The sequence below is a fragment of the Dermacentor albipictus genome, chromosome 1, assembly GCF_038994185.2.
Source record: "Dermacentor albipictus isolate Rhodes 1998 colony chromosome 1, USDA_Dalb.pri_finalv2, whole genome shotgun sequence".
NCBI classification, from domain to species: Eukaryota; Metazoa; Arthropoda; class Arachnida; order Ixodida; family Ixodidae; genus Dermacentor; species Dermacentor albipictus.
The window spans coordinates 11,970,404-11,994,745 of NC_091821.1; the positions used below are offsets into that span (position 1 = coordinate 11,970,404).

At 47.2% G+C, this 24,342-nt stretch overlaps 1 protein-coding gene across 1 annotated transcript in view; it reads left to right on the plus strand.

The window, feature by feature from the left end:
• Positions 1-416: 416 nt before the first annotated feature.
• LOC139060185 (uncharacterized) overlaps positions 417-24,342 on the plus strand; it is a 48,502-nt gene continuing 24,576 nt past the window's right edge. The window contains exon 1 of the mRNA XM_070539135.1: positions 417-703. Within this exon, the coding sequence (XP_070395236.1) occupies positions 580-703 (124 nt within the window). The 5' untranslated portion in view covers positions 417-579. The remainder of the gene's footprint in view (positions 704-24,342) is intronic.

Below are 24,342 nucleotides of genomic sequence, written 5' to 3' on the forward strand. Positions count from 1 at the left end.
TTCTTTTTTTTCGCAGGCATTAAATGGGCAAAAAACATTGGGGTATTGTATGCCCACAATCCGGCAGCGTTACTTGTTTGTACCAATACAGAGCATACCGCTCACACTTTAAGCTTTCGTGAATTTCCCAAGCTTTTTTTTTTATTATTGTGACGCAATCGTTAGCACACACCACGAATCCCTGTAACGGGAGCCATCGTCCTTTCCCCAACTGGGCGTGGAGACCGATTCTTCGCGTTCGAGTACTTTTATCCTGCTGTTGCAGTCTTTTGCAACACCTTGCCGCGCCGTCCACGACGTCGTGTACGCGTAGCCGAGAACAACGAAGACACAAAAGCGAAAGAACGGAAGACACCGGGGGAGGAGGGGGCAAGGGCACAAGGAACGAACGCGCACCGGTCGAGACGGCACCGCCGGAGGCGGCGTATCCTCGCGGCAAAAAAGCAGCCCTGCCAGCCAGCGCAGCCAGCCAGTCGCTTCCTCGGCCCGTGACGGTGTGGACGTCGCGTATGCGCGCTCGTCGTTCGGCCCCCTAGGAGTCAGCTGCTGGCGAGCGACAGAGAGCACCGATCGCGAACCATGGTATCGGCACCTGCGACCAGCAAGTCGACGACGTCCCGCGCTACTGCTGGCGTCGTGGTAGGCCCTGTCCTCGCGCTACTCCTCCTTGTGGGACACACCGGGTGTGTCACATCCGATCCAGGTGAGCGCCTCAGCGGACGTCACTTTCAGTACAGAAGGCGCGAATTGTGTTGTCTCCGATTACTCCCAGCCATCGCAAGCTTTAGAGACGTTCCTTCGTTGCTTAATTATGCTTCGGATCGTTGATCAATCGTGATGGTTAAACGACGGCAACGAAAACTTCAGTGTAGAGGATGCTACCCGCGGACGAGATGCTGTAGAGCTACCGTCATACTTAACCAGAACACGCCTTAAGCATGTATTTGCTTCTCCTGCAGATGATGCTGGAGATTTCCAGTTTGGTGTGCGTTGAATGTACTAGACTGACGTGACTGCTTTCCGAAGAATTCCATGTGTGCTGCTCCTTACAGCCTGCTTTCGTTAAATTGAAGCCACTCTAGAGATGTGGCTTGATCGTTCGGGTTATGTCTGTCCGCGGCTGTACGTGCAATGAGAATCGGCTGCTGCCCTGTACAGGACTTTACCAGTTAAACGTGTTAGAAATAGCCATGGTAATATCTCTTTGCCCTCGTAGCAGCCTAACATTCACGGCTTCGGTGGCCAGTTTTTCTCAGAAACCGGTATATTTGGTGTTCCCTCTTGTTATCTTCATCCATCTTGATTTTATGCATTGATTGATATTTGCGAAAGAAAACGAATGCGTGAGACTGACTTTTTTGGTCTGTGCTTCCAAACCTCGAGTCGCAAGAAAAGCACCGGCTAACGGTAAGACTCACGCAGTCCTACCTTTCGCTCCGATCTGCGAAGCGGCGTGGTTGCTGTGTATTTTCATGTGCCCATCTGAAAGAGTGGAAATGTCGCCTGTGAGAGTGATATGACCGGCCTGTAGGTGTCTCATATATTTGTAGCCCTTGTGTAACCTCTAATTGCGGTGTTACAGAGTCGAAATATATCAGACTCGGAACGCGCAATCATTTTATCGTTAAACGAGAGGTTTCGATACAGAACGACCAATAAACAACGGCATACACAGAGCGCCGCGCATATACATGTCGTCCAGCAGCAGATAAAAGGCACAAGGCCAATATTTTGACGTATATCTTTGTTTGTTTGTTCGTTTGCTTGTTTTTTGTTTGTTGATTTACATCCCTACCCAGTAGCTTGCGGAACCTCCTACCCAGACCTTGCAACTCCAAGTATCCGTGATTTTTTGTTCTTTGCGAGATCTAATTCAGATCCGATGTATGACCACGTGTTAATCCTTGCGTTAGCTTTGCGAAGTACTATGTGAGCAAGAGTCATAATATTACAGGTGAACTGAAGATCGCGGATACTGTGCCTTCGTATGTGCGTGCCCTCGCTGAGCCATTTCCCACGTGCCGCAATCACTCCAACCTCGACCTTGCGGCACGATGCCAGGTAATTCTGTACACATGTGGAGGTCATAGCTGTAGCCTATTGTTGTGGCTCGGGGTGGCGCTTCGGCCAGGAATCCAGCCGGCTCAGGGATGAGTACGTTCGGTAGCAGGAATGAAGGAAAAGGGGTTTATTTTACATCCTTTTCACTGGCTGCAGATACGAAAGCCCACTCCATACAGGAGCATACTAAACGACTAAGTTCACACCAGGACACGTCAGCCCAACTCACTACACTAAAGGTATCCGCTTGCAATACCGTTGTCTTCCCTTGGAGGCTTGACTAGGGAAACTGATGACTGTTTCACGGCCAATCACAATCGTCTAATCGCTCGCAAAATCCCTCCCATGATGTTGCACCTTCACCCCCGCATATGGCGCAAGCTTGTAGCAGTCATGGAATCCGAGGTCGACGCTGGTCCCACTATAGCGTTCGACGTTGGCCCCTTTCATCAATTAGTTCAGCTTGCCAGGGTCAGGTTCAGGTAGAGTGATCTTCGCGGTAATCACCACTACTACGGAGGGCGGCGGCTGGTGTCACCTCGAAGTGAGCCCCTTTGTTTGCCCGTCACAGTCTATGTAGGGCCCCGTCGTCGTCTGGGGGCGCGCTGATGACAGGGCTACCTGGTGGTAAACGTCTAAGGAATGCTCATCGCCGTATCGAGAGGTAACACTATATATGAAAACGACGACGGCATTTGCCGATGTGTCGTCGTTCTCTTCCCTTATTATGGTGAGCCGTGTCCTCCGACAGTCATTGGTGTCAACGCCCGGTGTCAGATCGTGTCGACAACATCGCACGTACACCGGGGGGGGGGGGGGGGGGGGGGGAAGAGGTTTTACTGTAGCTTTTACTTAGTAAAGTGCCTCGTGATTTCGGTAGATGCTCTGCTCGAGCGGCGCTATAAATTTCGTTGATATTCCATGCGCTCTGTAAAGTGACACGATCACCAGGTCTTCTTGGTAGCGCGATTTATCCTCAAGACTGCCTCTGCTTTGTCAGACGTGCTTTTCCAGCCGTCCCAATTGCCCTTGCTGAGCCTATGCTCGGCGTAGTTTCGCTCACGGGTGCACAGTATCACCCGCCGTGGTGGCGCAGTGACCTTGGCGTTGTGCTGCTAAGAGATGGACTCAAACAGATAAAATTTAGCGTCTGAATTGACAGGATTCACAAAGCTTTTATTTCGTAAGAAGTGTTTGTTGCTGACCTTTTGCATTTGCTAAAAATCTTGCCCTTTCGATCTCGGCCGCGGCGACGGCATTTCGATGGGGGCGAAATGCAAAAGCGCCCGTGTACCATGCATGGCGTTCACGTTGAGAGAACCCCAGGTGGTCAAAATTATTCTGCAGTCCCCCATTACGGCGTGCCTCGCAATCATATCGTGGTTTTGACACGTAAAACCCCAGAATTTAATTTTTTTTTCTGTACAGTAGTCAAGGGGCGGCGTTGTGTAGAGCGCTCGTTAGATGCTCTAACGGCGTGCTTCGGACCTTTGGACTGCCGAGGCGACATCTAGCGATGACGCCTGGTTTTACATAGCTTAAATATGAGCGTGCGCAGTTACACTAACGGCACATGCCTACACCTTCTTCGCCTTGCCAGTCACCGTGGCTTCCGCAGCTGAAATCGACACTGGTCTCCGGCGAAGGCGCCGCAGGGCCTTAGAACAAAAGCGCAGATAGCATGTCGCGGTTCTCGCTACCCTTAAGTTTTCGTTTGCCGCATCTTTAGGCGGAGTATTCACATTCCTTATTCTACCGACCATATTATACCTGCACAATGTGTTCCCTTTCTTCCCAGAAGGAACCGCCACCGTGGCTGACAGCTGGATATTAGGAATACTTGAGTAGTCACAAAGGCCCAATGCCGCTATATTTTCAGGAATGTTGGAAAAGCAAACGGGAAAAACTATCCGTTAATCTAGAATGGTCGTAATGTGCCGGCGACTCAGTTGAGCACCTCATCGTGGCCCGTAATAATAAGAATGTTCATACGCCAGAAGCGTTCGTAAAAGCAGATGTCATCGACCCCGTCGTTAGGCCGCCTTGTCATTAGTCAAGGCGGCCGGACAATGACGAGCAGCTCTTACAAACGAAAAGCTTTGTGAATTCAGCCCACGAGTGTTGCCGTGCGAGCTGGCCGCGGTTCGAATTAAGGGACGAAGTAAGAAATCAGAGAAGCCACTTCTCAACCGCAACTAAAGAGAGAGAGAAAAATAAACTTTATTGCTAGACCAAGCTTCTTGGGCCCAAAGGTGGGCGGCCTCCTCAGTCCAGGTAGCCATGGCTCGCTGCCACCACCCGAGCCCTGTTCACCAACCGAAGCTGGTTGTCATGGTCTTGCGTCACCAGCAGACGGCTTTTTGACACTGGTCTTCCCATTCTTCCTCTGAATCCGCTTCTTCCTGCATGGTATCGCCTGGTGGAAAGAAAGATTAAATTCTGAGCTTTTACCTGCCACAACCACAATCCTATCATGAGGCTCGTCGTAGTGGGGGACTCCGCATTAAAGTTGACCATCCGGATTTCTCTAACGTGTACCCAATGCACGGTACACGAGCGTTTTTGCATTCCGGCCCCAGCGAAGTGCGGCTGCCATGGCCGGGATCAAAGCCACGTCTTCGTGCTAACTGCAACTAAGCACATGGAAGTGGCTAAACGCGTAGGACATCTTACGGCGTCGCTAATTTTGGATATCAATCCCAGTGTTTTATAGCATTCGCCAGTCTCGCTAGATTAGGATACTATTAGAAAAATAATATCATGTTCCCATAGCAACAGGCAATCACACAAAGTTTGCAACTTGATCGTGTACTGACCCAAAGCCAATAATCCACGATAGCCCATTATTATTTAAACTAAGAAAAATCACTTATTTCACGGTTAGTAAAATTAGATTGTGGCGTTTGACGTCCCTAAACTTTGCAGTGGGTCATGAGAGACATTGTGTAGGGGATGGCTACGGATTCATTTTGACCACCTGGCATTTTTTTAACGTGTAGCTAAATCTATGTACACGCGTGTTTTCACATTTCGCCTCCATCGTAATGAGGCCGCTGCAGCGTCTATCGAACCCGCGACCTCATCACACAATGCCATAGTCACTGAGCCACCGTGGCGGACGCGTCGTTTTCGATAGCAGTGCAGTGACGTTCAACTTTGGTCAAGTCGTGATAACAGCGACGGGAAAAAGAAGCGACGGCTTTTTGACTCGCAAGGCACGAGCAGCGATTACATATCATGCGACTTACCTCCCTGCGAATGGACTTCTTCTTTCGTCAGAAGTTTAAGCTAAGGCACCGCGCTAGGCTATGCTCTCTTCACGCGTTTGTCTTCCAACTGGCACGCGCTATTTTTGTGGCCATCAGGCGGGACGATGTCTGACTCCGTCCAGCTGTAGGAAAGATAAGGCGATCTTTAAGGTCAAGTGACGCGGAAGTCGAACAATCGTAATAGAGCACGGTCTTACCAAAGGCAACCACTCATAACGGCTTCTTTCACTGCGCTCGAAGGGAGTTCAGCGACCCCAAGCAGCTGCTTCCGCAATCCGGATTGTCGTGAGCGCGTGAAGGGCATTTTCCTGCATGTATTTTATGTTGTTGTTTTTTTCCTGCACAAAACGATAGGGCACCTTGCCCTTGAGTTGCCTCATGTCCGTTTCTTTTTGCGTCCATGTATTTGTTCTGAAGTAGTAATGGCCTTCCTGTCCGTGCCTTTAGTGAGAAACAGCACCGCTGACTCATCCCTGGCGCGTCACGCATCGCATGCTTCTCTCTCCTCTCGCACTGAACGGGAAGCTGTCGATTGAGTTTTGCGCGCTGCAGGACTTCAAACCTGTCTGAGATGAAACGCTTGTAGTTTTTTCACCTTTATCTTTTTTCCTTATTTTGTCGTGCACTTGTTTTTGTCATCCGCTGAGAATTGGGGAATCAATCGGTGTCGATAAGTATTAGTTTGGGCCTCATTACGATGGCGATATGGTTAAAGCCACCAACGTCACTCTGTGAAAACAAGCGTTTTGCATGCATTTCGCTAAATGAACCTGAATTGACCGAGGCCGTTACATCCCTCTATGTTAACTCAAATTGTAGAAGTCACTTTGCAGTATCTCTGTGAAACGGGCCTACATGCTTATATTAGTTCCATGCTGACGTTATGCCGCGTAGCAACCCAAGCGGAAAAACAAAAAGGACCGCGCCTACCAAAGTTCACGTAGTGGTAATGCCTGCCGCTGCCTTACTATGTGTCCGTTATTACACAGAGGAAAAAAAAAGACGTTCAATTCATCCTGATACTGAGCGAAAATATATTTTAGGCTCGCAGCATGGCGCAGTGTGCTTGCCTTAGACTTGCGAGAAGAAAAAAATTCCTAAGCTCAAATAATTTGCCTAGCTCCCCTTTCGTAAAGCAGATTATTCGAGCTCCTGCTTCACCGACCATTAGAAAACGCGGCGATAGTTGCATTGAGGAAGGGAAATCGGAACACTTATTTTAAAGCAAGGACGCCATTGACCACATAAAATAAAAACGGCTTCTCCGACGCCGTGATAACTGTCCCTGCAATGTAGGATACATTAAGGTGAAACTATTTTAGACCCGCGAACCAACACTGAAGCATGAGCACGACACCGAAATACGCCGCGGATCTGTCGAACAAGCAGTATCAGAAATCAGGCAGCTAAGCCGTCGCGCAGTGAAACCAAGGACGCGACATACTTTGTCAATGGCGCTACCGTCACATATCTATGGTGTCGCTTGGAATGGTCGCGTAGGTCAAGCCCGTGACAGTGGCTGAGGTGTTTCGATTTCGCTCTCAAACATGGCTTATGGTAATAAACAGCGCAGAAAAGCGGAGACTCACAAAAGGAACACCAGTCATGGAGCGCTGACTATCAAGTAGAATGTTTTATTGCTAGCAGAGCAATAAACAACGTCAACAGCCTACACGCGAAAACGTGAACTCATTGTCCGATATAGACGAGGAAACGCGGTATACGTGAGGATAATCTGAGAAAGCATATCGCTTAACAAAAGAGACGCGGCCGTCTGCACACTGATTTTAGATTGTGCCTTCAACGTATGTGCTTACTTTTATTTAATTAGTTTACGCTAAAGATGGCGATCTTGCGTAAGCATTACGCCTTTTGTTAATGCGTAAGGTTCGGCAATCAGGCGAGGAAATGTCCGGCATTGTCATCCTATTATTTCGGGCTTGAAAAATTCATAAGCACATCCACATGTGCTGCATTTGCCATGTTCAACCAAATAGCCCAGCGTCGCACACTTGTGCCGTTTATTTCACCAGAATGAATTCGACTTGGTGGCCTACACTAGATGTGCTCATACATTGCTCTTGTGGAACTCAACCGTTTTCACACACTGTCGCCTATCAATAGCTGGTCCCTGACATGCAGCTTTCTGTTCTGTATAGACTACAGCAACGGTAACAAATTCGCCCATACTGTCATTCGTGGATTGGTGCTGCGTTTACTTAGGCCTTATTTCTCATTGGCCTAACCAATAGTCTTATACCTATGACTTCTTGTGACGAGAGAATGACGGATCTGTTTTGTATCGCCTCAAGCAACAGTGCGGAGAGGCAACTTCTATTTCATGCGCTTTGAAGATTGGGCTGTCGTCTACTATCAGGACAACGTACATGTATGCTATGACAGTGGTCACTACGGACCTCTGCGCTAAAGGTTCTTAATGTAGCACTGCATAGGCTAATGTCTTCAGGCCTGCCATAGGATGTGATTGTTTTGCGTGGTAAATTGCGCGTGATCAAGTTTTCTTATTTACCTATTTTCTTTCCTTCACATTTATATCATTTTCTCCAGCCCTGGGAGATAAACTAGGCACGTTATTCCTTAGTATCCTTGTCTCTCCTTACGCACAAACACAAGTATGTCATCTGTTCACCACGGCTTGTGAACCCACTACCGTTGCAGTTCGTGGACAAAATATCCTATTCAAGGTTTCACTATAGTTAAATAAGCATAAATATTAGGTTACGAGTAATAATGCCCAGTGTAAAAAGAATAAGTTATTGGTTGTCCGTGTTCTTCCACAAAACCATGTCACTGGAAAAACGTTTTCGGGTATCATCCTCATGTCTATCCTCATTCTATCAATGCAGTCCGCTGCTTGTGGCTTCACAGACATTCATGTACTGTCTGTTGGGTTGCAATTGCGATCTCTCTGCACGTCGCCTTTCTGTACGTTCCCTTCTTTCGCGCTTTTCCGAAGGACAACGCGAAGTTAAAGTTGGGCACTCGCCCAACTTTCATTTCTTGCGGTAATCGTTTTGTCTCCCTATTTGTTTCGTTTCTCTGTCTCCTTGGTGAGAATAAGAATTTGAGGGATATACTGTCTCACGGTCTCGTCGTCGTGCCTGAGTGCCTTTTTTTATGAATCAGTCTTAGAGCAGAAGAATATTTCGTGCTGGAGCTTTCCTTCTGTACCAAACGTTAAAAGGCGTTGTGAACGCAATCATTCAATCCTGCTTCGTATTATACTTTTTTTTTATTTCTCTACGGCATTTTTTTGTGTTTATGTTATAGCTCCTAAGGAATTTTACTTAGCCGTATTAAATTGTCAGAGGTTCGCACCACTCAAACCACATGCGCGTGCGAAGATGGCGTAAACTTGCGCCTAATAACAGCTGCGAGGCAGGCTGGTTGCCGGGAGGCGCTTGTCGGGTGTGTTACGCCATCTCACGCTGCACTGAACGGTGGACAGACGGCGTCAGGACATGATAAAGACCTTCAACACCTACGAAACCATTCGATACGTGGAAATGGGCGTCACATGGCGGAGTGTAGCAACACCTATATCAAGCTTGTCAAAGCCCATCAACGAAAGCAGCCGTTTAAGCTGCAACATGTCTTTTAAAAAGCCTTCTTGTTATAATCAACTGAAGGGGATCAACAATAGTAGTCAACTGCGTGCACCGCACAAGTCCGTTTGATTGCCACAAACAACGTGGATATTAAGCCACAAACAAAAGCTAAATTCTCCCGCATAGGAAGCGCCAACGCTTACGCTTCCAGCGCTTGCAGAAGAGGAATCTGATGTGTGAGAGATAACGGAGTAAGGAAAGGCAGGGAGGGTCAGCCAAAAGTACGTCCGATTTGCTACCCTACACAACGGGATGGGGGGGTTAAAGGATGAAAACAAATAAATAAATAAGAGAACACCCAAAGTGCTACTTCATCCTAAGTTGCACACCGGGACTATATATATACAGTTGGTCACTGAGGTCTGCCGAATTCAGTTATTGGAGCAATTCGCGTGTCGCTTTCCGAGCTTGTTATATTGCTTCTCGTCATGAGGCTGCGCCGCATGGGGAATATGTTTGAGGTCCATGCGGATGTAAATGATGTGGATGTAAATAATCCAATCTAACGTAAATCAGTTTAGAAAGACAGCTTAACTCACGTCATCGCAAATGCCTCTCCAGACGTCTCGCTTTCTCTTTCCTTATAAACGACGCTTGTGTGTGACGCGTCGAGGTCTGTCGCGATTAAGCGCTTTCCAGAAGGTTCACGAACTGACCCTCTCGCGTTCAGGCGCATAGTGCTTCATTATTTCTGTCTTTATTCGCGTTGTTTAGTGCGCGCTCAACACACGTTCCGTAACAAAACGATGATCCTGTCCACTCGTAATGCCAGCTAAGCATCGTATTTAAGCGAATAGGCAGTTACGCGGCTCATCGCGTTGAAACCACGCGGTCGCCGAATGGCTCAAGGCCACGCGTACGCAACACGTGACAGGATGAGAAGGACAGCGAGGAGAGCGTAAACCAGGCGTTTGCGTCATCGTGGCAGTAGCAACCGCAGCCAAAGGCGACACTAGCGCCCAGAAATCGCGAACAGGAGTCGCGTCGCATGTGGTCGCCCGCACTATGCTGCAGGCCTTCTGCACTCTATCACTGTTGAACACGATCTTACATCCGAGCCGCCCCCCCCCCCCCCTTACCCCAACCGATCGGTTACTGAGGCAAGCAAGCGGTACGCCGCAGCTTAGCTTTCTACGCTTCAGGGAGCGACGACTACACACATCAGCGCCATGCGATTTCGAAACCAGTGTTTTCCGCACTGAGCGCCATGTCTTCGTGGTGCGCTTCTTTCTTTGGACCCTTGTGATTACTGGCTGCGAGCGCAACGAGTATCCTGTTCTTGGCAGCACGTGGACAAAAAAGAGGGCGGTGAGCCGTCGGTGCGCTGGTCGCGACAGGAAATGTTGCCCTCGTGCTGGAACCTCGCTCTCGCTACTGGGAAAAAAAGTGAGGAAAAAAAAAGACCTCAATGGCACCGCTTACCAGGAGTAATATGGGCACAATGTCACAAAGTGGCGAGACCGAAGTCGCTCTAGTGTGGGAAACAAAACACCTGCGAGACAGGCGCGGTGTCGTCACTGTATAACATCACACACACACCATGACCTCTCCGCTTACGCGTAAGCAATGATATGCAGCTCGGAGTCGGATGCTCGCCTGCAGGCAAAAGACAGGATCGTAAGTTTGCAAAAAAGCCTGTTCTTGTACGAATGCAGTAAATGTGTACAAAATCAATTGGTTTCAACGTAGAAACAGGTGTGTAGGTGTCACAGGAAAGTACTACCCGTTCGCATACTCGACCACAGAACCTGGACCCACGCGTGGCACTAACATACCGTCCGCGTGCAACGGGGCGCAAAGAATGGAACTTCGTTCAACTTTTTCCCTTACATGGCATATAGAAAGCGATCAATTTGACCGACAGTTTTTCTACACGCTTTTAGACCCTTCCGTTACAATTCTACGAGCAACGCCATGCACCGTCTGAAATGACGACTGAGCTTTTTAAGTACTGAAAGTATCGTCCAAACTAGCCTCCCAGTACTCGTATCACTTCATTTGCAAAACTACGCAACATCTGCGCTTTGGTTGACTCAGCAATATAACATGTATATCACAGCAGCAGTGAAGACCGAGATGCTTCTCTCGGGTTGTCTAAATTTCCGATCCGACGTCGAGGCTGTTTTAGCGATATCTCAAACATCGGTATATCCTCATGAGTGCGTGTTATTTTAATAACTGTGTTCGACTAATATGTCAAGTACAACTTTATTTTCCTCTCTCTCTCTCTCTCTCTCTCTCTCTCTCTCTCTCTCTCTCTCTCTCTCTCTCTCTCTCCATCACTCATATCTCGATGTGCTTAATACAACAATCGCAATTCACACTACCAGGCTGTGCGAAGTGTTCCGAGCCAGCATTTATGTGACCGTTGTCACAGCGTGGCGAAGGGTTTCCCGACGATACCACTCTACGGGATAAAAGTTTTTTAAAAAGTTAAAAAACGAGCTCGTAAGCACACGGTAACACGACGCAAAAAGCTGCCCGCTCGCTCGTGCGCGCGTGTTATATAAAAGATGACAATTTGAACAGGAGGAAAGTGCCACGCAGTTGGTGCTCGCTGGCATCGCGCATGCAGCTTGTCGCACGCTGTTAACCTGCGTGCGCGAAAAAAAAAAAATTAGCTCTAGTGTCGGAATGCAGTTGTAGAAACGTAACGAGGCGCTAAAGGACGCAACCACGAAGGAGGAGACAAAGACGGTGCTATATGTATGCGTGTCTCAACAAAACTTGTTGATGGGCGAGTTGGTTCACGTTGCTTGAGAAAAAGATACTGTGCCAAAGAGACAAGGACGAGAGGGTGTCGACACGGACAAGCGCAAAAACTTTCGAGTGATTTTTATTTCCGTCATAGGCGTCAATATAAGAACGACTAAGGATGCGCAGTGAAGCAACAGACAAGCAAACCCACTGAAATAGGAGCATGATGAATGCGTCACCGCCACATACCGCGCATGAAGCTTGCCTCGCCACAAGACAAAGAAATATGATCTTCGCTAACGCATGAGTTGCCTCTCGAGGCAATAGACAGATTTAGAATAGCGCTTGTCGCCTTACGTACGTTGAACGTAATCACCTTTGCGGGACATTACGTTGCGCGTCCTTTCAGGACTTTTAGTTTTAGTTTAGAACGCAAATGTAAGGAAGACGTTGTAAAACAGGGCGAAGTCTGGTGCCTCGTGCCAAACGTATCCAAGCCAAGACAGTCCATTACCAATCATGCTGTTGTTGCTATACCGACGGGTCTCGTTAAGCATACGGGTGCCGGAATGGCTGAACGCTCTCGGAAATTGGATGCGCTATGCGCGCATAATTAACGTTTCAGGTGAGTTTAGGAAAGCGAAAGCTCATTTCAGCAGTTGCTGGCGATCAACGCGAGTCAGACCGCAGCCATCACGAGAATTCACGCTGAAGCGGGAGCCATGGGTGCCGCCCCCCCCCCCCCCCATGTTCGACAACACTATTTCTTAGAGTATACGTAAACATTCGAACGTTAAACTCGCCAAATAACATATGGTATCATAGCGCACGTAAACCACAGAAACCCAATAACGTTCAGAGCATGCGCAATGATGACAACGCTATTTCTTTACGTACGTAATGCGTTTACGTTTGATCGCAAGCGCTAAACTAAAGCTGTCTAATATAAAGCGCTTCTATCTGCTCTTCCGTCAGTGTCAACTCCTTAAATTTAGGCCGCTGGTGGCAGTAAAATTTAGTTGAAAGTTTGCCCTTGGGGGGGGTCCGTGTATATACCCTCTCGTCCTTGTCTTTCTTTGGCACTGAATCTTTTATTAAGTAGCATTTGCGGCTATTTCTTTGTGGTTGTGACCTAGCGCTGTATAAAGTCATTGTCCTGACATGAACATGCCCTGCCGAAATTCAGGCAAGATGGAGAAGCATGAGGCCGCAGTGAAAGGCATTGCGTGTAGAGTAGTTTAATTTTCGCCGCTAGGACAACGAAAACTCGCCGTAAGAGCGTAAATGGATTCCGCGTCCGTAGTATCTCAAGTCGGATTGGGGCGCGGCCACGTTCTGCTTTAATGACACCTTAGTTTGAGAGAGCACGGAAGAAGCCGAAGCATGCAAAATTTGTGTTTTAATAACTTTTTTTCTTCTTTTTTTTTGTTGAAGATCGAAGAGCGAGCTGACTTCGATCAAGGATGTTTCTTCGGTATATAGTCTGAAAATATACAGCCGACCACTCCAAATATTTTCAGCGTTTTCTCGTAGCTGATAATTAACCGAATTACGAGGAATGCAAACCCAAGTAGCCCCCCACATATCGCGAAAAATCTACTATACACGGTGTGGCTAATAAAAGGAATAATGTGGCATGGAAGGAAAGTTTTCGCAGTTCTATATACGAGCTCAACTTGGAGCGATTTCTTGCTGTTACGAAATCGGTCAGCTGGACAAATTATACGATAAAAGTTCACTGCTTTGCTCTATCCTTGAATGCGTGGCAACAGAGGTCAGCAGTAACTTGTGTTGCGGCGTCTGTTCCTTCACTGAGACGTCACTTCGTTGCCCCGGGGCTCTGACGTTCCATCGAAGACAGGTTGTGCCAGGTCGAAGACAGGTTGTGCAATTGTGCCAGCTCTATACAAATCGTATCAGATAGATCTTTCTTTTTTTTAGTAGACGACACGGTTAAGCAATAAACAAAATGTTGTAATTCCCATCGTGCTGTTTCATAAGTGTTTACGCCCATGCCGACGAAAGTGTTCGCTAATAACAAGCTTGTCAGATGTGTCGATACAAGGCCACGCGTCCGTGATTTCCTTCTCACCGCCTAATGCCTCCTGCCATTCAATCGACGGGCAGAATGTCGGAATGGGGACGCTACGCGGTGGTTGCGCGCGTGTTTCAATCACGGGAGAGCGTTTTGCAGAGCGCCGATGATGTCCGCCTACTCGAAAATAACGCGAAACGAACCGCGTCGTAATTTGCGTAGCGAGAATATCGTCTCGATCGGTATTGAGTCATTCACTGAGAGGATACGCCCACTTTTTTGCAGTTAGATTAGCGCTGTCGGGCTCCGTATCTGACATCGCGTGAATATCGCAACATGGGTATTCAATTACGACGTCGTTTCGCAATGAAGAGTAATATATGCTCCCACGCCACGCTTTCCTTCTCTTTTTTTTCGGCACAAAATTTAACTATCGTTCTGGGTAGTCATGCTGCATTTGGTGCGGTGAAGCACTAAATGCAGAACTTGGTGCCCCTAGATTTCCCAAAACGCCGAATGTTCTGCGAAGCCGAATGCATGTTTACCTCCTTATGTTGTATATTGTTCGCTGGACCTGGCTGGAATTCGTCACGCGTAACCTAGCCAAGCAGCCGCTACCCTCTTTTCTTCAAGTTTCGCGAAGTAGCCATGATAATAAAGATGGGGAAAGAAAGCAATAAGACCTTAAACGTTTAAAGCCGTCAGCATTTAGAGTTCTCAGTGTTTCTGTCTGTTATTTATTACATGGCGATAAGGAGGCGCTGGGTATACATGGCACCTGACTGTAGAAATGACTCATAGCTCGTATATGATGTAACGCTATGTAGGTATGCATCTCGATCTATGCTCCGTGCTCCGATCTATCATCTATGCTCTATCTATCTATCTATCTATGCTCCGATCTATCATCCGTGATTCCTCATTACTCCAGCATTTAGCAAAACGAAGCACATCCCACCGTGATGGGGCAAAACCCACGAGCGTGGATTCCAAAGCGAGATCGTATATGTAACAGGCACCGTTTGACGCACGTGTGTACCCAGTAAAGCTTGGCAAGAACCAACTTCAAAGGACATCAAGAATGGGCTCAAGCACGCGTAACACATTTTGTCAGCGAGGTGGTGCATTAGTTCTTTGACTACTCAAATAGCTCATTCGAATGATGTTCGATCACTCGAACACTCGAGGGTGGCCGGCAGAGTACTATGTTGGGCGAATTGGGGCATATGGTTAACTCGACGCACTGAAACGCAAAATATAAAAACCCGTGGAAAAAGAAGAAGGCCACTGCGCCTATCAGATGACTGACAAACACGTGACGCGCACGGGGAGTGGACGCTGCATGTGTAGCGTTAATTTCTAGCATAACCCCGTACGCTACGGTTCTAACGAAGCAAACATGCCGAGAGCGCAATCAATTAAGTGCACAGCCTTGAAGAATGTGCCCCGCCTGCGGCTTGGTACTGCATTTACGAGACGCTTCTTATACAGAATAAAACGTCCTCTACTCCGCAGTGTTCTTGTGGCCATCCAGACGAAGATGTGTATCCTCTCCTCCTCGAGTTGACTAAATACGATCTACGACGAATGGTATTGCAAGCAAATTTGTTGCTTTTAGACAGAAGATGGAAAGAAGACCATTCACTCTAAAACAGATACTTTGTCCATGGCCAACTGCGGGCCTTCAGGAAAGGGCACTTCTTGCTTTGAAGACGTTTTTCGCGGACACCAACATTTCGGGGAAATATTAAGTTTCAGTTTATCCTAATAAACTAAATGAGTGATATGAATGTTCCTCTGGGTTAAAATTGATTTGTGTGGTGATAATAATTTTTGCGCAATGTGTAATCGTGTTCTGTACTTGCAGTGTAACTACATGTGTTGTGTGTTTTGGCTATTCCAAATATATGTCTCTATATATGCGAGTGTGTATTGAACTCATGCACAAAACTCTGTGATTCATGTATACTGTAAGACTATATAGTTCTTATTCATCTGGTGTTCAACTGAGTGCCATATTTTGTGACATTATTCTCCCTTTTTGCGCATATTTGTTTCCTTTGCTAAGTGACAAGGAGTAGCCGGCGCCGCCATAAAGGCGCCAACCTCTCCTAATATCCATTTCAATAAAAAAAAAACTCTTGCTAATCTATGGAAAGGACAAAGAGTAAATAAAACACCTCTGCTTGCTCTTCTATACAGCGTAGAAGTTCGGCGTGCTTAGTCAAACGCCCACGCACGTATGTCAAGTGCCGTAAGCGAAGGTACAGTTGTGCACTAGTTGTACGTAAGAACAGGCACGTTATTGTACCAAGAGAAGCTGTGTATACAGGGGAAAGTGTGACGCGACTCATGCGCCGTAAAATACGCCCACGTGTACTTCACCTTCCAGAGTTCCCGTATCGATGTTACAAAGACAGTAATCTTGGCAGGCCAACACTTTTTTTTTTTTCATCTGAGAAACCGGTCCGAACTATAGAACCGCTTACAGCTCTACACATACATGCAAACGAAAATGATTTGCGTGTCACTTGTATATTTGCAGCTAGTCAGCAGCAGTGAAATCACTTACCCCCTCCCCCCTAAAAAAAGAAAACAACTTAAAAGGACACTGCTACAAATAACAACAAGGGCATTTTTTTGTTTTCTTTTTCTTTTTTGCTGTTTTTTATTGCAATTCGAAATTTTGCGGGAATACTATAGGTATTCTAGCGAAGAAACATTCCACTGATAGCCGTTCCAGTCGCCCATCACTTCAGTGCGGCTGTAGGGGCTCACGGCAGCCCATGCAACATACATGCATCCCTGCGCGAAAAAAGTATGCCTCGTGCTTTAGACTTTCCTCCGGCAGCACTACTGGCAATTTTTTTTTTTCTCCTTCGCCGAAATGGAGTTAGACTGGCAGTTTTCCTTATTTGCTTTCACTTTCACTGATATCTCTGTCTGCTGTTGTTGTTTTTCACTTCGGTAGGCAGGCGTTGAGCCCCTCTCGGTGGCAGTTGTCAGCTTGCTCCCTCCCTGTTTCCTTTGTGTTTCGTGTGTTTCCATAAATAATAATAATAATAATAATAATAATAATAATAATAATAATAATAATAATAATAATACAGTTCTAACGGTGCGCGTGCGCGCACGCGTTTGTGCGTGTGTCTGTATAGAGCAGCTTACTTAAGGATTTCTCACTTTTATTGCGCGCGAACGCACCCATCCTCTTCACTTTTCCTCGTTCCTGCGCCCAATTTTCCAACACTTACACCCGTGCAAGGCAGCAACAGTCACATCGCTGCCTCCAGGGCTTACCCGTTCAGCTGTCATTAAAGCTATTTCGGTCGCCCTCTCTCTCTTTTCGCGCCCCGGCAGAAAAAAAAGCATAAAGGGAAAAAAAAAGGTGACACGTGAGTACTCAGTCCTGCTCGCGACCTTCTACACTCCTCGCACGCAGCAAAAACCTGCAAATGATTACGGCTTCGGCAGTGACGCGGGCTTCTTGGCCACGCGGTGTTTCCAATGAACGTGAAATTCGAAAAAAAAAAAAGAACACCCGCTCAGACGGTGGTGCGCACCCCTAGATTAGCTACCGAAACCTACTCACCCAGTTTGTAGGCGCTCTCGAGTGCGGCCTTTCTCTCCCTCCACGAGATCGCCTCGGTCTGTCCTCCATTGTTACGTGCACTTTGTGGCGCCGTCCATTTGAACGGCGCTGCCCGCCGGGGTATCTCATGTGGCTATGTGGCGGTGCGCTGCTGCGCTATAAGTCGCGGTTTCGATTGCCCGCCGCCCCGGCAACAGTTTGATGGGCGCGGAATGGAAAAAAAAAAAGACATTGTTTGCCGTCCTTTTTCTTTCTTTTTCGGGGGGGAAGGGGCGGGGGGGTGTACACGGGGGGGGTGTCAAATTTAATCAAAAGCCCTCCACAACGGGCGTCCCTCGTAAGTCATTGCACGATTTCGGGACGTTACACTCCACAATTCAATCAATTTCCTTTAACTCTCGAATGCGCGTTGTTGAGCGTTTCAAGTGCACGCGCGCGAGTTTAGGAACGCGTAGAGTTTGCTAGAAAAAAAATTTTCTAATGGGAATTGTGGCGCTGCTATCGTGCAGTTGCCATGGGAATGATGGGTTAATACATGGATTTGTCTTATCTATCTCCCTGTGACTTCAAGCGCTCTCGTCACGTCCATTTTTTCTACGCTCTATCCATCTAAGTTTCCAAGGGCTCATAGTTTTCTAAACACAGCAGCACGTATTCTACGCGCGCATGTACGTAACATTGTGATTTGCATTTATAATGCATTGTTTACTCGAAAATGATCCATATGCAAAGTCAGAAAGCCGTTTGAAGCCAGAAGGAGGAATTTTATAGGCAAATCTGGGGATGCAGGAACAGTACCGTGATTTGTGCGGGTTGGTTCATCTCGACAGTGTTCATAAAACGCACTAAAGACGAAAGGAACGCATACGACAGGACGGGCGCTGAATGTACCGTCCGTTGTACCCGTGATAGCTGAACCACCATACTGGCGGCTTCCGTACATACGTGCTACCGTATGTACGTACTACCGTATGTACGTACTTCTGTACTAGCGCCAGAGTTCCCTCTAGCAATGTTTGTAGGAAGCTCTATGAGAAAACGCTATATCGTCCGGCCAGAGCGGCAACCCATCTGCGGTGCTCCTGAGCCGTCCATGCGCTTACTCGTCTCATCGACCGCTACCTTCTCCTAATGGGAGCTGCAATACGGATATGCGGTAGATTATTGAGTTTGACGAAAACTCACACTGTTTCCAGAACAGAATAAGGAAAATCGACACGCGGTAGGAGCAACGCACCATAAGGATACTATACAGTCGGCATCGAAATCTTGTGGCGCGTGGTATTCGAGAAAAATCTGGACCCATATTCGCAAAAAAGGCTCTTATGATGTACAATTCTTCGAAACAGAAAGTTCTAGCTAATCGTGATGTTGAACGTATTGTTTGCCAAGGAAGCCAGCCAACGGCAAACTGCACTTAGGAACGAAAATCTTGGTAAATTCGGTCCCTCGTTATTTGCGCCAGCCTGGTGACGCAGCCTGCTTATTCACATTTCCAGCCTGTACTATAGCCACCACAGCATAGAGCAATAACATGACTGGCTGGGAGCGCAAACTCTCGGAGATTCAAAGTTTCCTCAGACCTCGTGGTCAGCAAACCTCTGACACCGGCTGTGCATGCACAAGCGCGTAGGTGAGTTGCTTTTATTTCCTCATTTTGATTCGTAGGCGTAATACGTACCCAGTCATATCGCTGTATGTACACGCCCTCGCGAACGTTTTTGGTGCGCGCTCTCACACTGTTTCCCCCGGCGTGGCGTCGAGTCTCTTCTGGTATCTCTGCTTGCACGCGCGACAGCAGGGCCGACCAGATGCCCTCGCCGACCTTGCCCTCGCCCCAGAAGTGCATCGTCCGCGTGACAAAGGCATATCGGGAGGAGGCGCGCGCATCCCGGAAATTTGGAGCGCGGTCGCGCCTCTCAAAGAACCGCCGCGCGCCATGGCTGCTCCTATACAATGAACTGATTCAGCACCACATGTCCTTTTCTGTTGGTCTTTGACTCGCTTATCTTTATTTGTCCTTTCTTTTTTGATCAAACATCCTGGGCGCAACGCGTACGTCTATAATACGATCGTCGTTGCGAGCGGTCGCGCCCTCTCCCCCTCTATCACTCTGGCTATTTCCTTCAAAGGAAAAAAAAAAACGTTTTCACCACCACAACTACGACCACACTTGCATCGTTAACCGGCTAGCTGTCCCCTCACCTGACCTAACCTGACCCCGATTCTTCTGCCCTCTGGTAATGCGAGGAAGCAACCAAGAAAAAAAAGAATATAAAACAAAGCCACCAGCAACAAATCACACCTCGGAAACGCCGTAAGCTCGCCTCGCGGCAATTCTGTTCTTATGCGCGTTTTTTTATTTTTTTTTCTTCTGAGCCTGGCTTTACTTTCTTCTTGCGCTTAATTTCTTCGAATTATACGCTCCTTCTGGCAAAGAACTCATTATATAACCCGGGAATTCCCCGGGAGGCACTTCTTGGCGCACACGACGGCATGAACGCCTCCCCGATCGCATTATATACGGCGAGTGTTTCCTCGAGATCTGATCGGAGCCGGACCATGACGCGTTCGGTAAACTATACGAGTACGGGACTGCTGGATACAGCCTAGTGCCTTTTTGTCTCTTCCTCGTGTTTGGTTCGTTTCTCGCTTGGGATGCGCGCGATGTCGACCTGTCGGCGGTGGGGGAGACCCCGCGGGAAAACACAGTGTCTCGTTCCCTTCTCCTCCACCCCCTCTTCCCCTTCGTTATGCGCCCGTAATTTCGCTGGCCTGAGTCAACGCTATACGAATGCAATCGCGTAGTCCCATCCTGTCTGGAATCGTCGTGTTACTGGAAATTGAACAACGTGCCGTCATTCCCACTGCCGGCGTACACGCCTGATCGCAGAAGAGCCTCAGGCGTTTCTTGAAACCTGAACGGCGAGTTAACAAGTGCTCCGAGGAACATAAAACGAGATATGTAAGGGCACACGACAACGCAAAGGTAGCACACGTCGCGCAACACCGCACAGCGTGGAGCGCCGAGGCGCACGGTGGCGTAATGATACTTAAATGCGCACTGTAAACGACTGTACGGACGACGAAGGTGAATAAGTAAGTAGGTTCGGCGCCAAAATAACCGCGCTCGCTCTGAGTGATGCCGTAATGTTGCTATGCCAGACACGAAGCAAGGGAGCTCTTTGTAAATGTATACTGTACGCTAAGAAGTAGTTTTTCTATGCTGAAGGGAGCGTCGTTTTGTAGGTCGCATTGAGACAGGGGTCACTGGAAGCGAACGTCGATCGGTCGTACGAGAGTGAACTTTTTGGGCAGATCAGAAAGTTCCTCTGTATAGTCCATAATTTGTGCACTCGGCTATAGCGACGGAGTAAAGATAACGGAACGCGTGACGGCATGTTTGAAGGGTTGCGGGCACAATTGTGAGCAGTTCAGAGACCGAATTTATCAACAGCTAGTGTCCGCTTTACTCCTATAGGAAGAAGCCTGAAAGGCATCCTAGTGAAGTGCTACGCATGTATACACATCCCATCAAGAGTTCCTTTTCTTTTTCGCGCGTGCTGCCTATTTCTGGACGCATGACTTCTCATTTACACAGTTTGTGGTAATTAGACTTACTGTTTAGGTTCTCAATAATTATAGTGTCGTCAAAACTTGCGATCGACAGACTTCCCCGCCATTAAATTAGTCTAACGTGTTCTTTCGTATGCCTTAAGCCAAGATATTGAATTGTGTCTTGGAGCCGTCTTATGGCACTGCTCTGTGCGACAATTTATCGTGTTCACGTCAGGAAACCCGGGTGGTCAAAATAAACCCGGAGTCCCCCACTAAGGCGTGATCCATAATTATGTCGGGTTTTCCATCAATCAACCAATCGAGTTTATCTTCATTTGACAGCTGGGGACGGGGGGGGGGGGGGGGGGGGCAGGAATAAAAGCCGCAATGGCTTGACAAAAGGTCTTCACTCCCTTTTATGTTTATTTGCACATACTGCAGCACAATAAGCGCCGGCCTTTCCCTTACACGGCAGGGCAGGAAACAATAGAAAGAATTATTTGGCATATATCAGTGTACTGAAATTACAGAAGAAATATGCGCCATGCATGATACACGTGATGCATGACAATTGCAGTGAGAGACAGAATACACAACTGTTCAAGATGACCGTGGTAAATTCAGCAGAAAAAGAAAGGCCTGTGGGAATGTCTCTACATCTGATGCTTTATCCTTCTTTATCGTAACGAAAAAAACCATCATACACAACATGCATAACAGTAATATACCGCAGCAGCAGCAGCAGCAGCAGCAGCAGAAAAAAAAAATGCGACACACACTGACAATTGAATCGCGTAGTGATAAGCGGTGATGAGTAATGGCAACATACAATAGATACATTGGTGACGAAAACTTAGTTTAATCGTTCAAAGAGATTACGTATCTTGGCGTATCGATGACGGCAAAATACAAGAGCGCCCGTGTACCGTGCTCGTCATTAGTGCACGTTAATGAAGCTCAGGTGGTCAAAGTTATTCAGGAAAGCCCCACTATCGCGTGCCTCATAAATGTATCGGGGCTTATGACACGTAAAACCAAAAGAAAGAAAAAATATTTGTTTTAGCTGCACCGGATATCGCACAAAATGAGGATTTATGTCGACATTTTTTTTTTAAAGACTTTGTTGAAGCAGATTCCGAAGTAAAATTTCTGCAGCTTATTAAACAATGAATAATGGTTTTCAGGGCACGTCACACAGGTGACAATCAATGGATTACATTAAAATGTCTCTGGAAGTTCTGAGAGGCAAGTTTTCACAAAGTAATTTGTAAAAGACCATTTTTGTAGATAGAGACAGAGGAATTTTACGCACACGAATTGGCGCCTCAGCCACCGATAGTCGAAGCAGCGAATGTTTATATGGGGTATTAAATCCTAGAACTTTTGTTACTTTCAGGACTCGCAAGGAAAACTGATATGCCGGTTGCACTCTGCATGATCCACAACCAATTATGCCTATCCATTGATGACTGGCGCAGAATGGATTTACTATGAATGAACAGTACGTGAATGACATGTTAGTGAAAAAAAATGAAAGAACGCGCTCGGGACTATTTTACGAATGCTATGCCACCAATAAGAAGCAACAAAGCCACATTAATAAACAGTGAACAACTGAAAGTCCTGACCGTTAACCTTTAAACCACGTTTCTACCAGCTGTTGCTAAGTGCGTGTAAAGCAAACTTAGCGCAGATTTTTTGTATCGGACAGCATTACCGAGAGGATAAACAATGACGTTGAAGAAAAGATTATATTGTATAGTTCGCAATATTTCAGGCTGAAACGATGAGTAATTGGCAAAAGAAAGAACGAGTACTGGAGAACAAACGCCCAACAGATTGCGTCGAACCAGTTTCTTGCGTTGAACAACCAATCTCTCTCTCTCTCTCTCTCTCTCTCTCTCTCTCTCTCTCATTTTTTTACGTTGTGGAACTTCTGTCGAAGAGACCAAATTTATTTATCGGGTGCTGTCCACTAATACGTCTTCTGACAATACTCACACGTACCCGAAGAAGTCGTTGCTTCGTCTTCACGTCCAACTTGTTCCTTTTCTTCACACTCTCCCTGTTAAGCTCACAAATGTCTGCTAGCAAGGTGCTCGTGCGTAGGAAATGCTTGTGACCCTTGAATGCGTCATAAGCAGGTGCTCAACGTAAACTCTTCATGCCCTTGTTTCGGAAGTGTTTCCGCTGGACGATGCCTATGTTAAATGACATATCCTTGACATTCAGCACGTTTCACAACAGTGACTGTTACTAACGGACTCTCCATCCTGATCGTCTTGATATACGGTGCTGAACATGACTGATACCGTCCGTTTGGCTGAAAAGAAGAAGAAAACGAAGTTGTACTCTGTCTCTGGATTAAATCGTCGGGCCGGTGCGGAGCAGTCGAGCGTGCTGGTCAGTATAGCCACATCACCGCGGATAGCTTGGGCCACAAATACTACGCTCCGCCTCGCCAAATTAGTGCAGCGAGCTGAAAGCTACATGTTTATCCAGCCAACCAGGAATGAGAACCAGAAGAAGGGCTTAATAATACATGTCGGGCTGATTAGCGCACGTTTTTCTTAACGTAATTAGGGTGCCCCAATATTAACGCGTACGAAAACAAACGACAGTGCCCCTGTCGATGTTGTTTCTGTCGCCCGTGTTCTTATCGGTGCGCCCCAATTATTTTCGGAAGAAGGGCCTCAGCGTGGTCCACCCCCACCCCCTTGTGCGCGGCGCGGGCTGAATGGATACGTCAGGGGAGAATTTAAGTGGCTCACCGTGAGCAAGCATTCTTCTTTACGCTCAGGCACCGAGCTGGTTCTAGTTCCTGAATTGCTAATGCAACCCGTAGCTTTTGTCTGCCCTGCACTGATTTAGTGAGTTGGGAAATTCAGTGTTGGTAATTGCATCTTATACTACGAAACTGCCGGCACTGTCTCTTCAAATGTAACAATTGTTACAACCGATCACTTCTGTACAAGATTAATACACTAATTAAATACTGATTGATTGATTGATTGATTGATTGATTGATTGATTGATTGATTGATTGATTGATTGATTGATTGATTGATTGATTGATTGATTGATTGATTGATTGATTGATTGATTGATTGATTGATTGATTGATTGCAACCAGTTATTTCTCCACGACAACATATAACGAGGAGACCAGGGTGGTTAAAAAATTCAAAGGACAGACGAAACAGGCTCAAGGGGAACCGTTTCAACAGCGCCTTTCAAGAAACGAATTGAAATCGAAAAAAGAATCTATTAACCAGTCACGGTCCTTCAGAGCTGCACAAGGTATCGTCGTCAATTCTTCAGTCCTTGTGCGAAACGGCTCACATGCGTTTTTTTGATACAAAACAAGAAAGAAAAAAAAGAAAGATAACTTGCGCTTTTGAGAACATCAAAACTTTATCGAACAGGACCTGCCCCATAAACTTCACATCTATTCCCTAACCGTTCGGCCGCGCCTGGGAACAGCAAAATGCGAGAACGTCC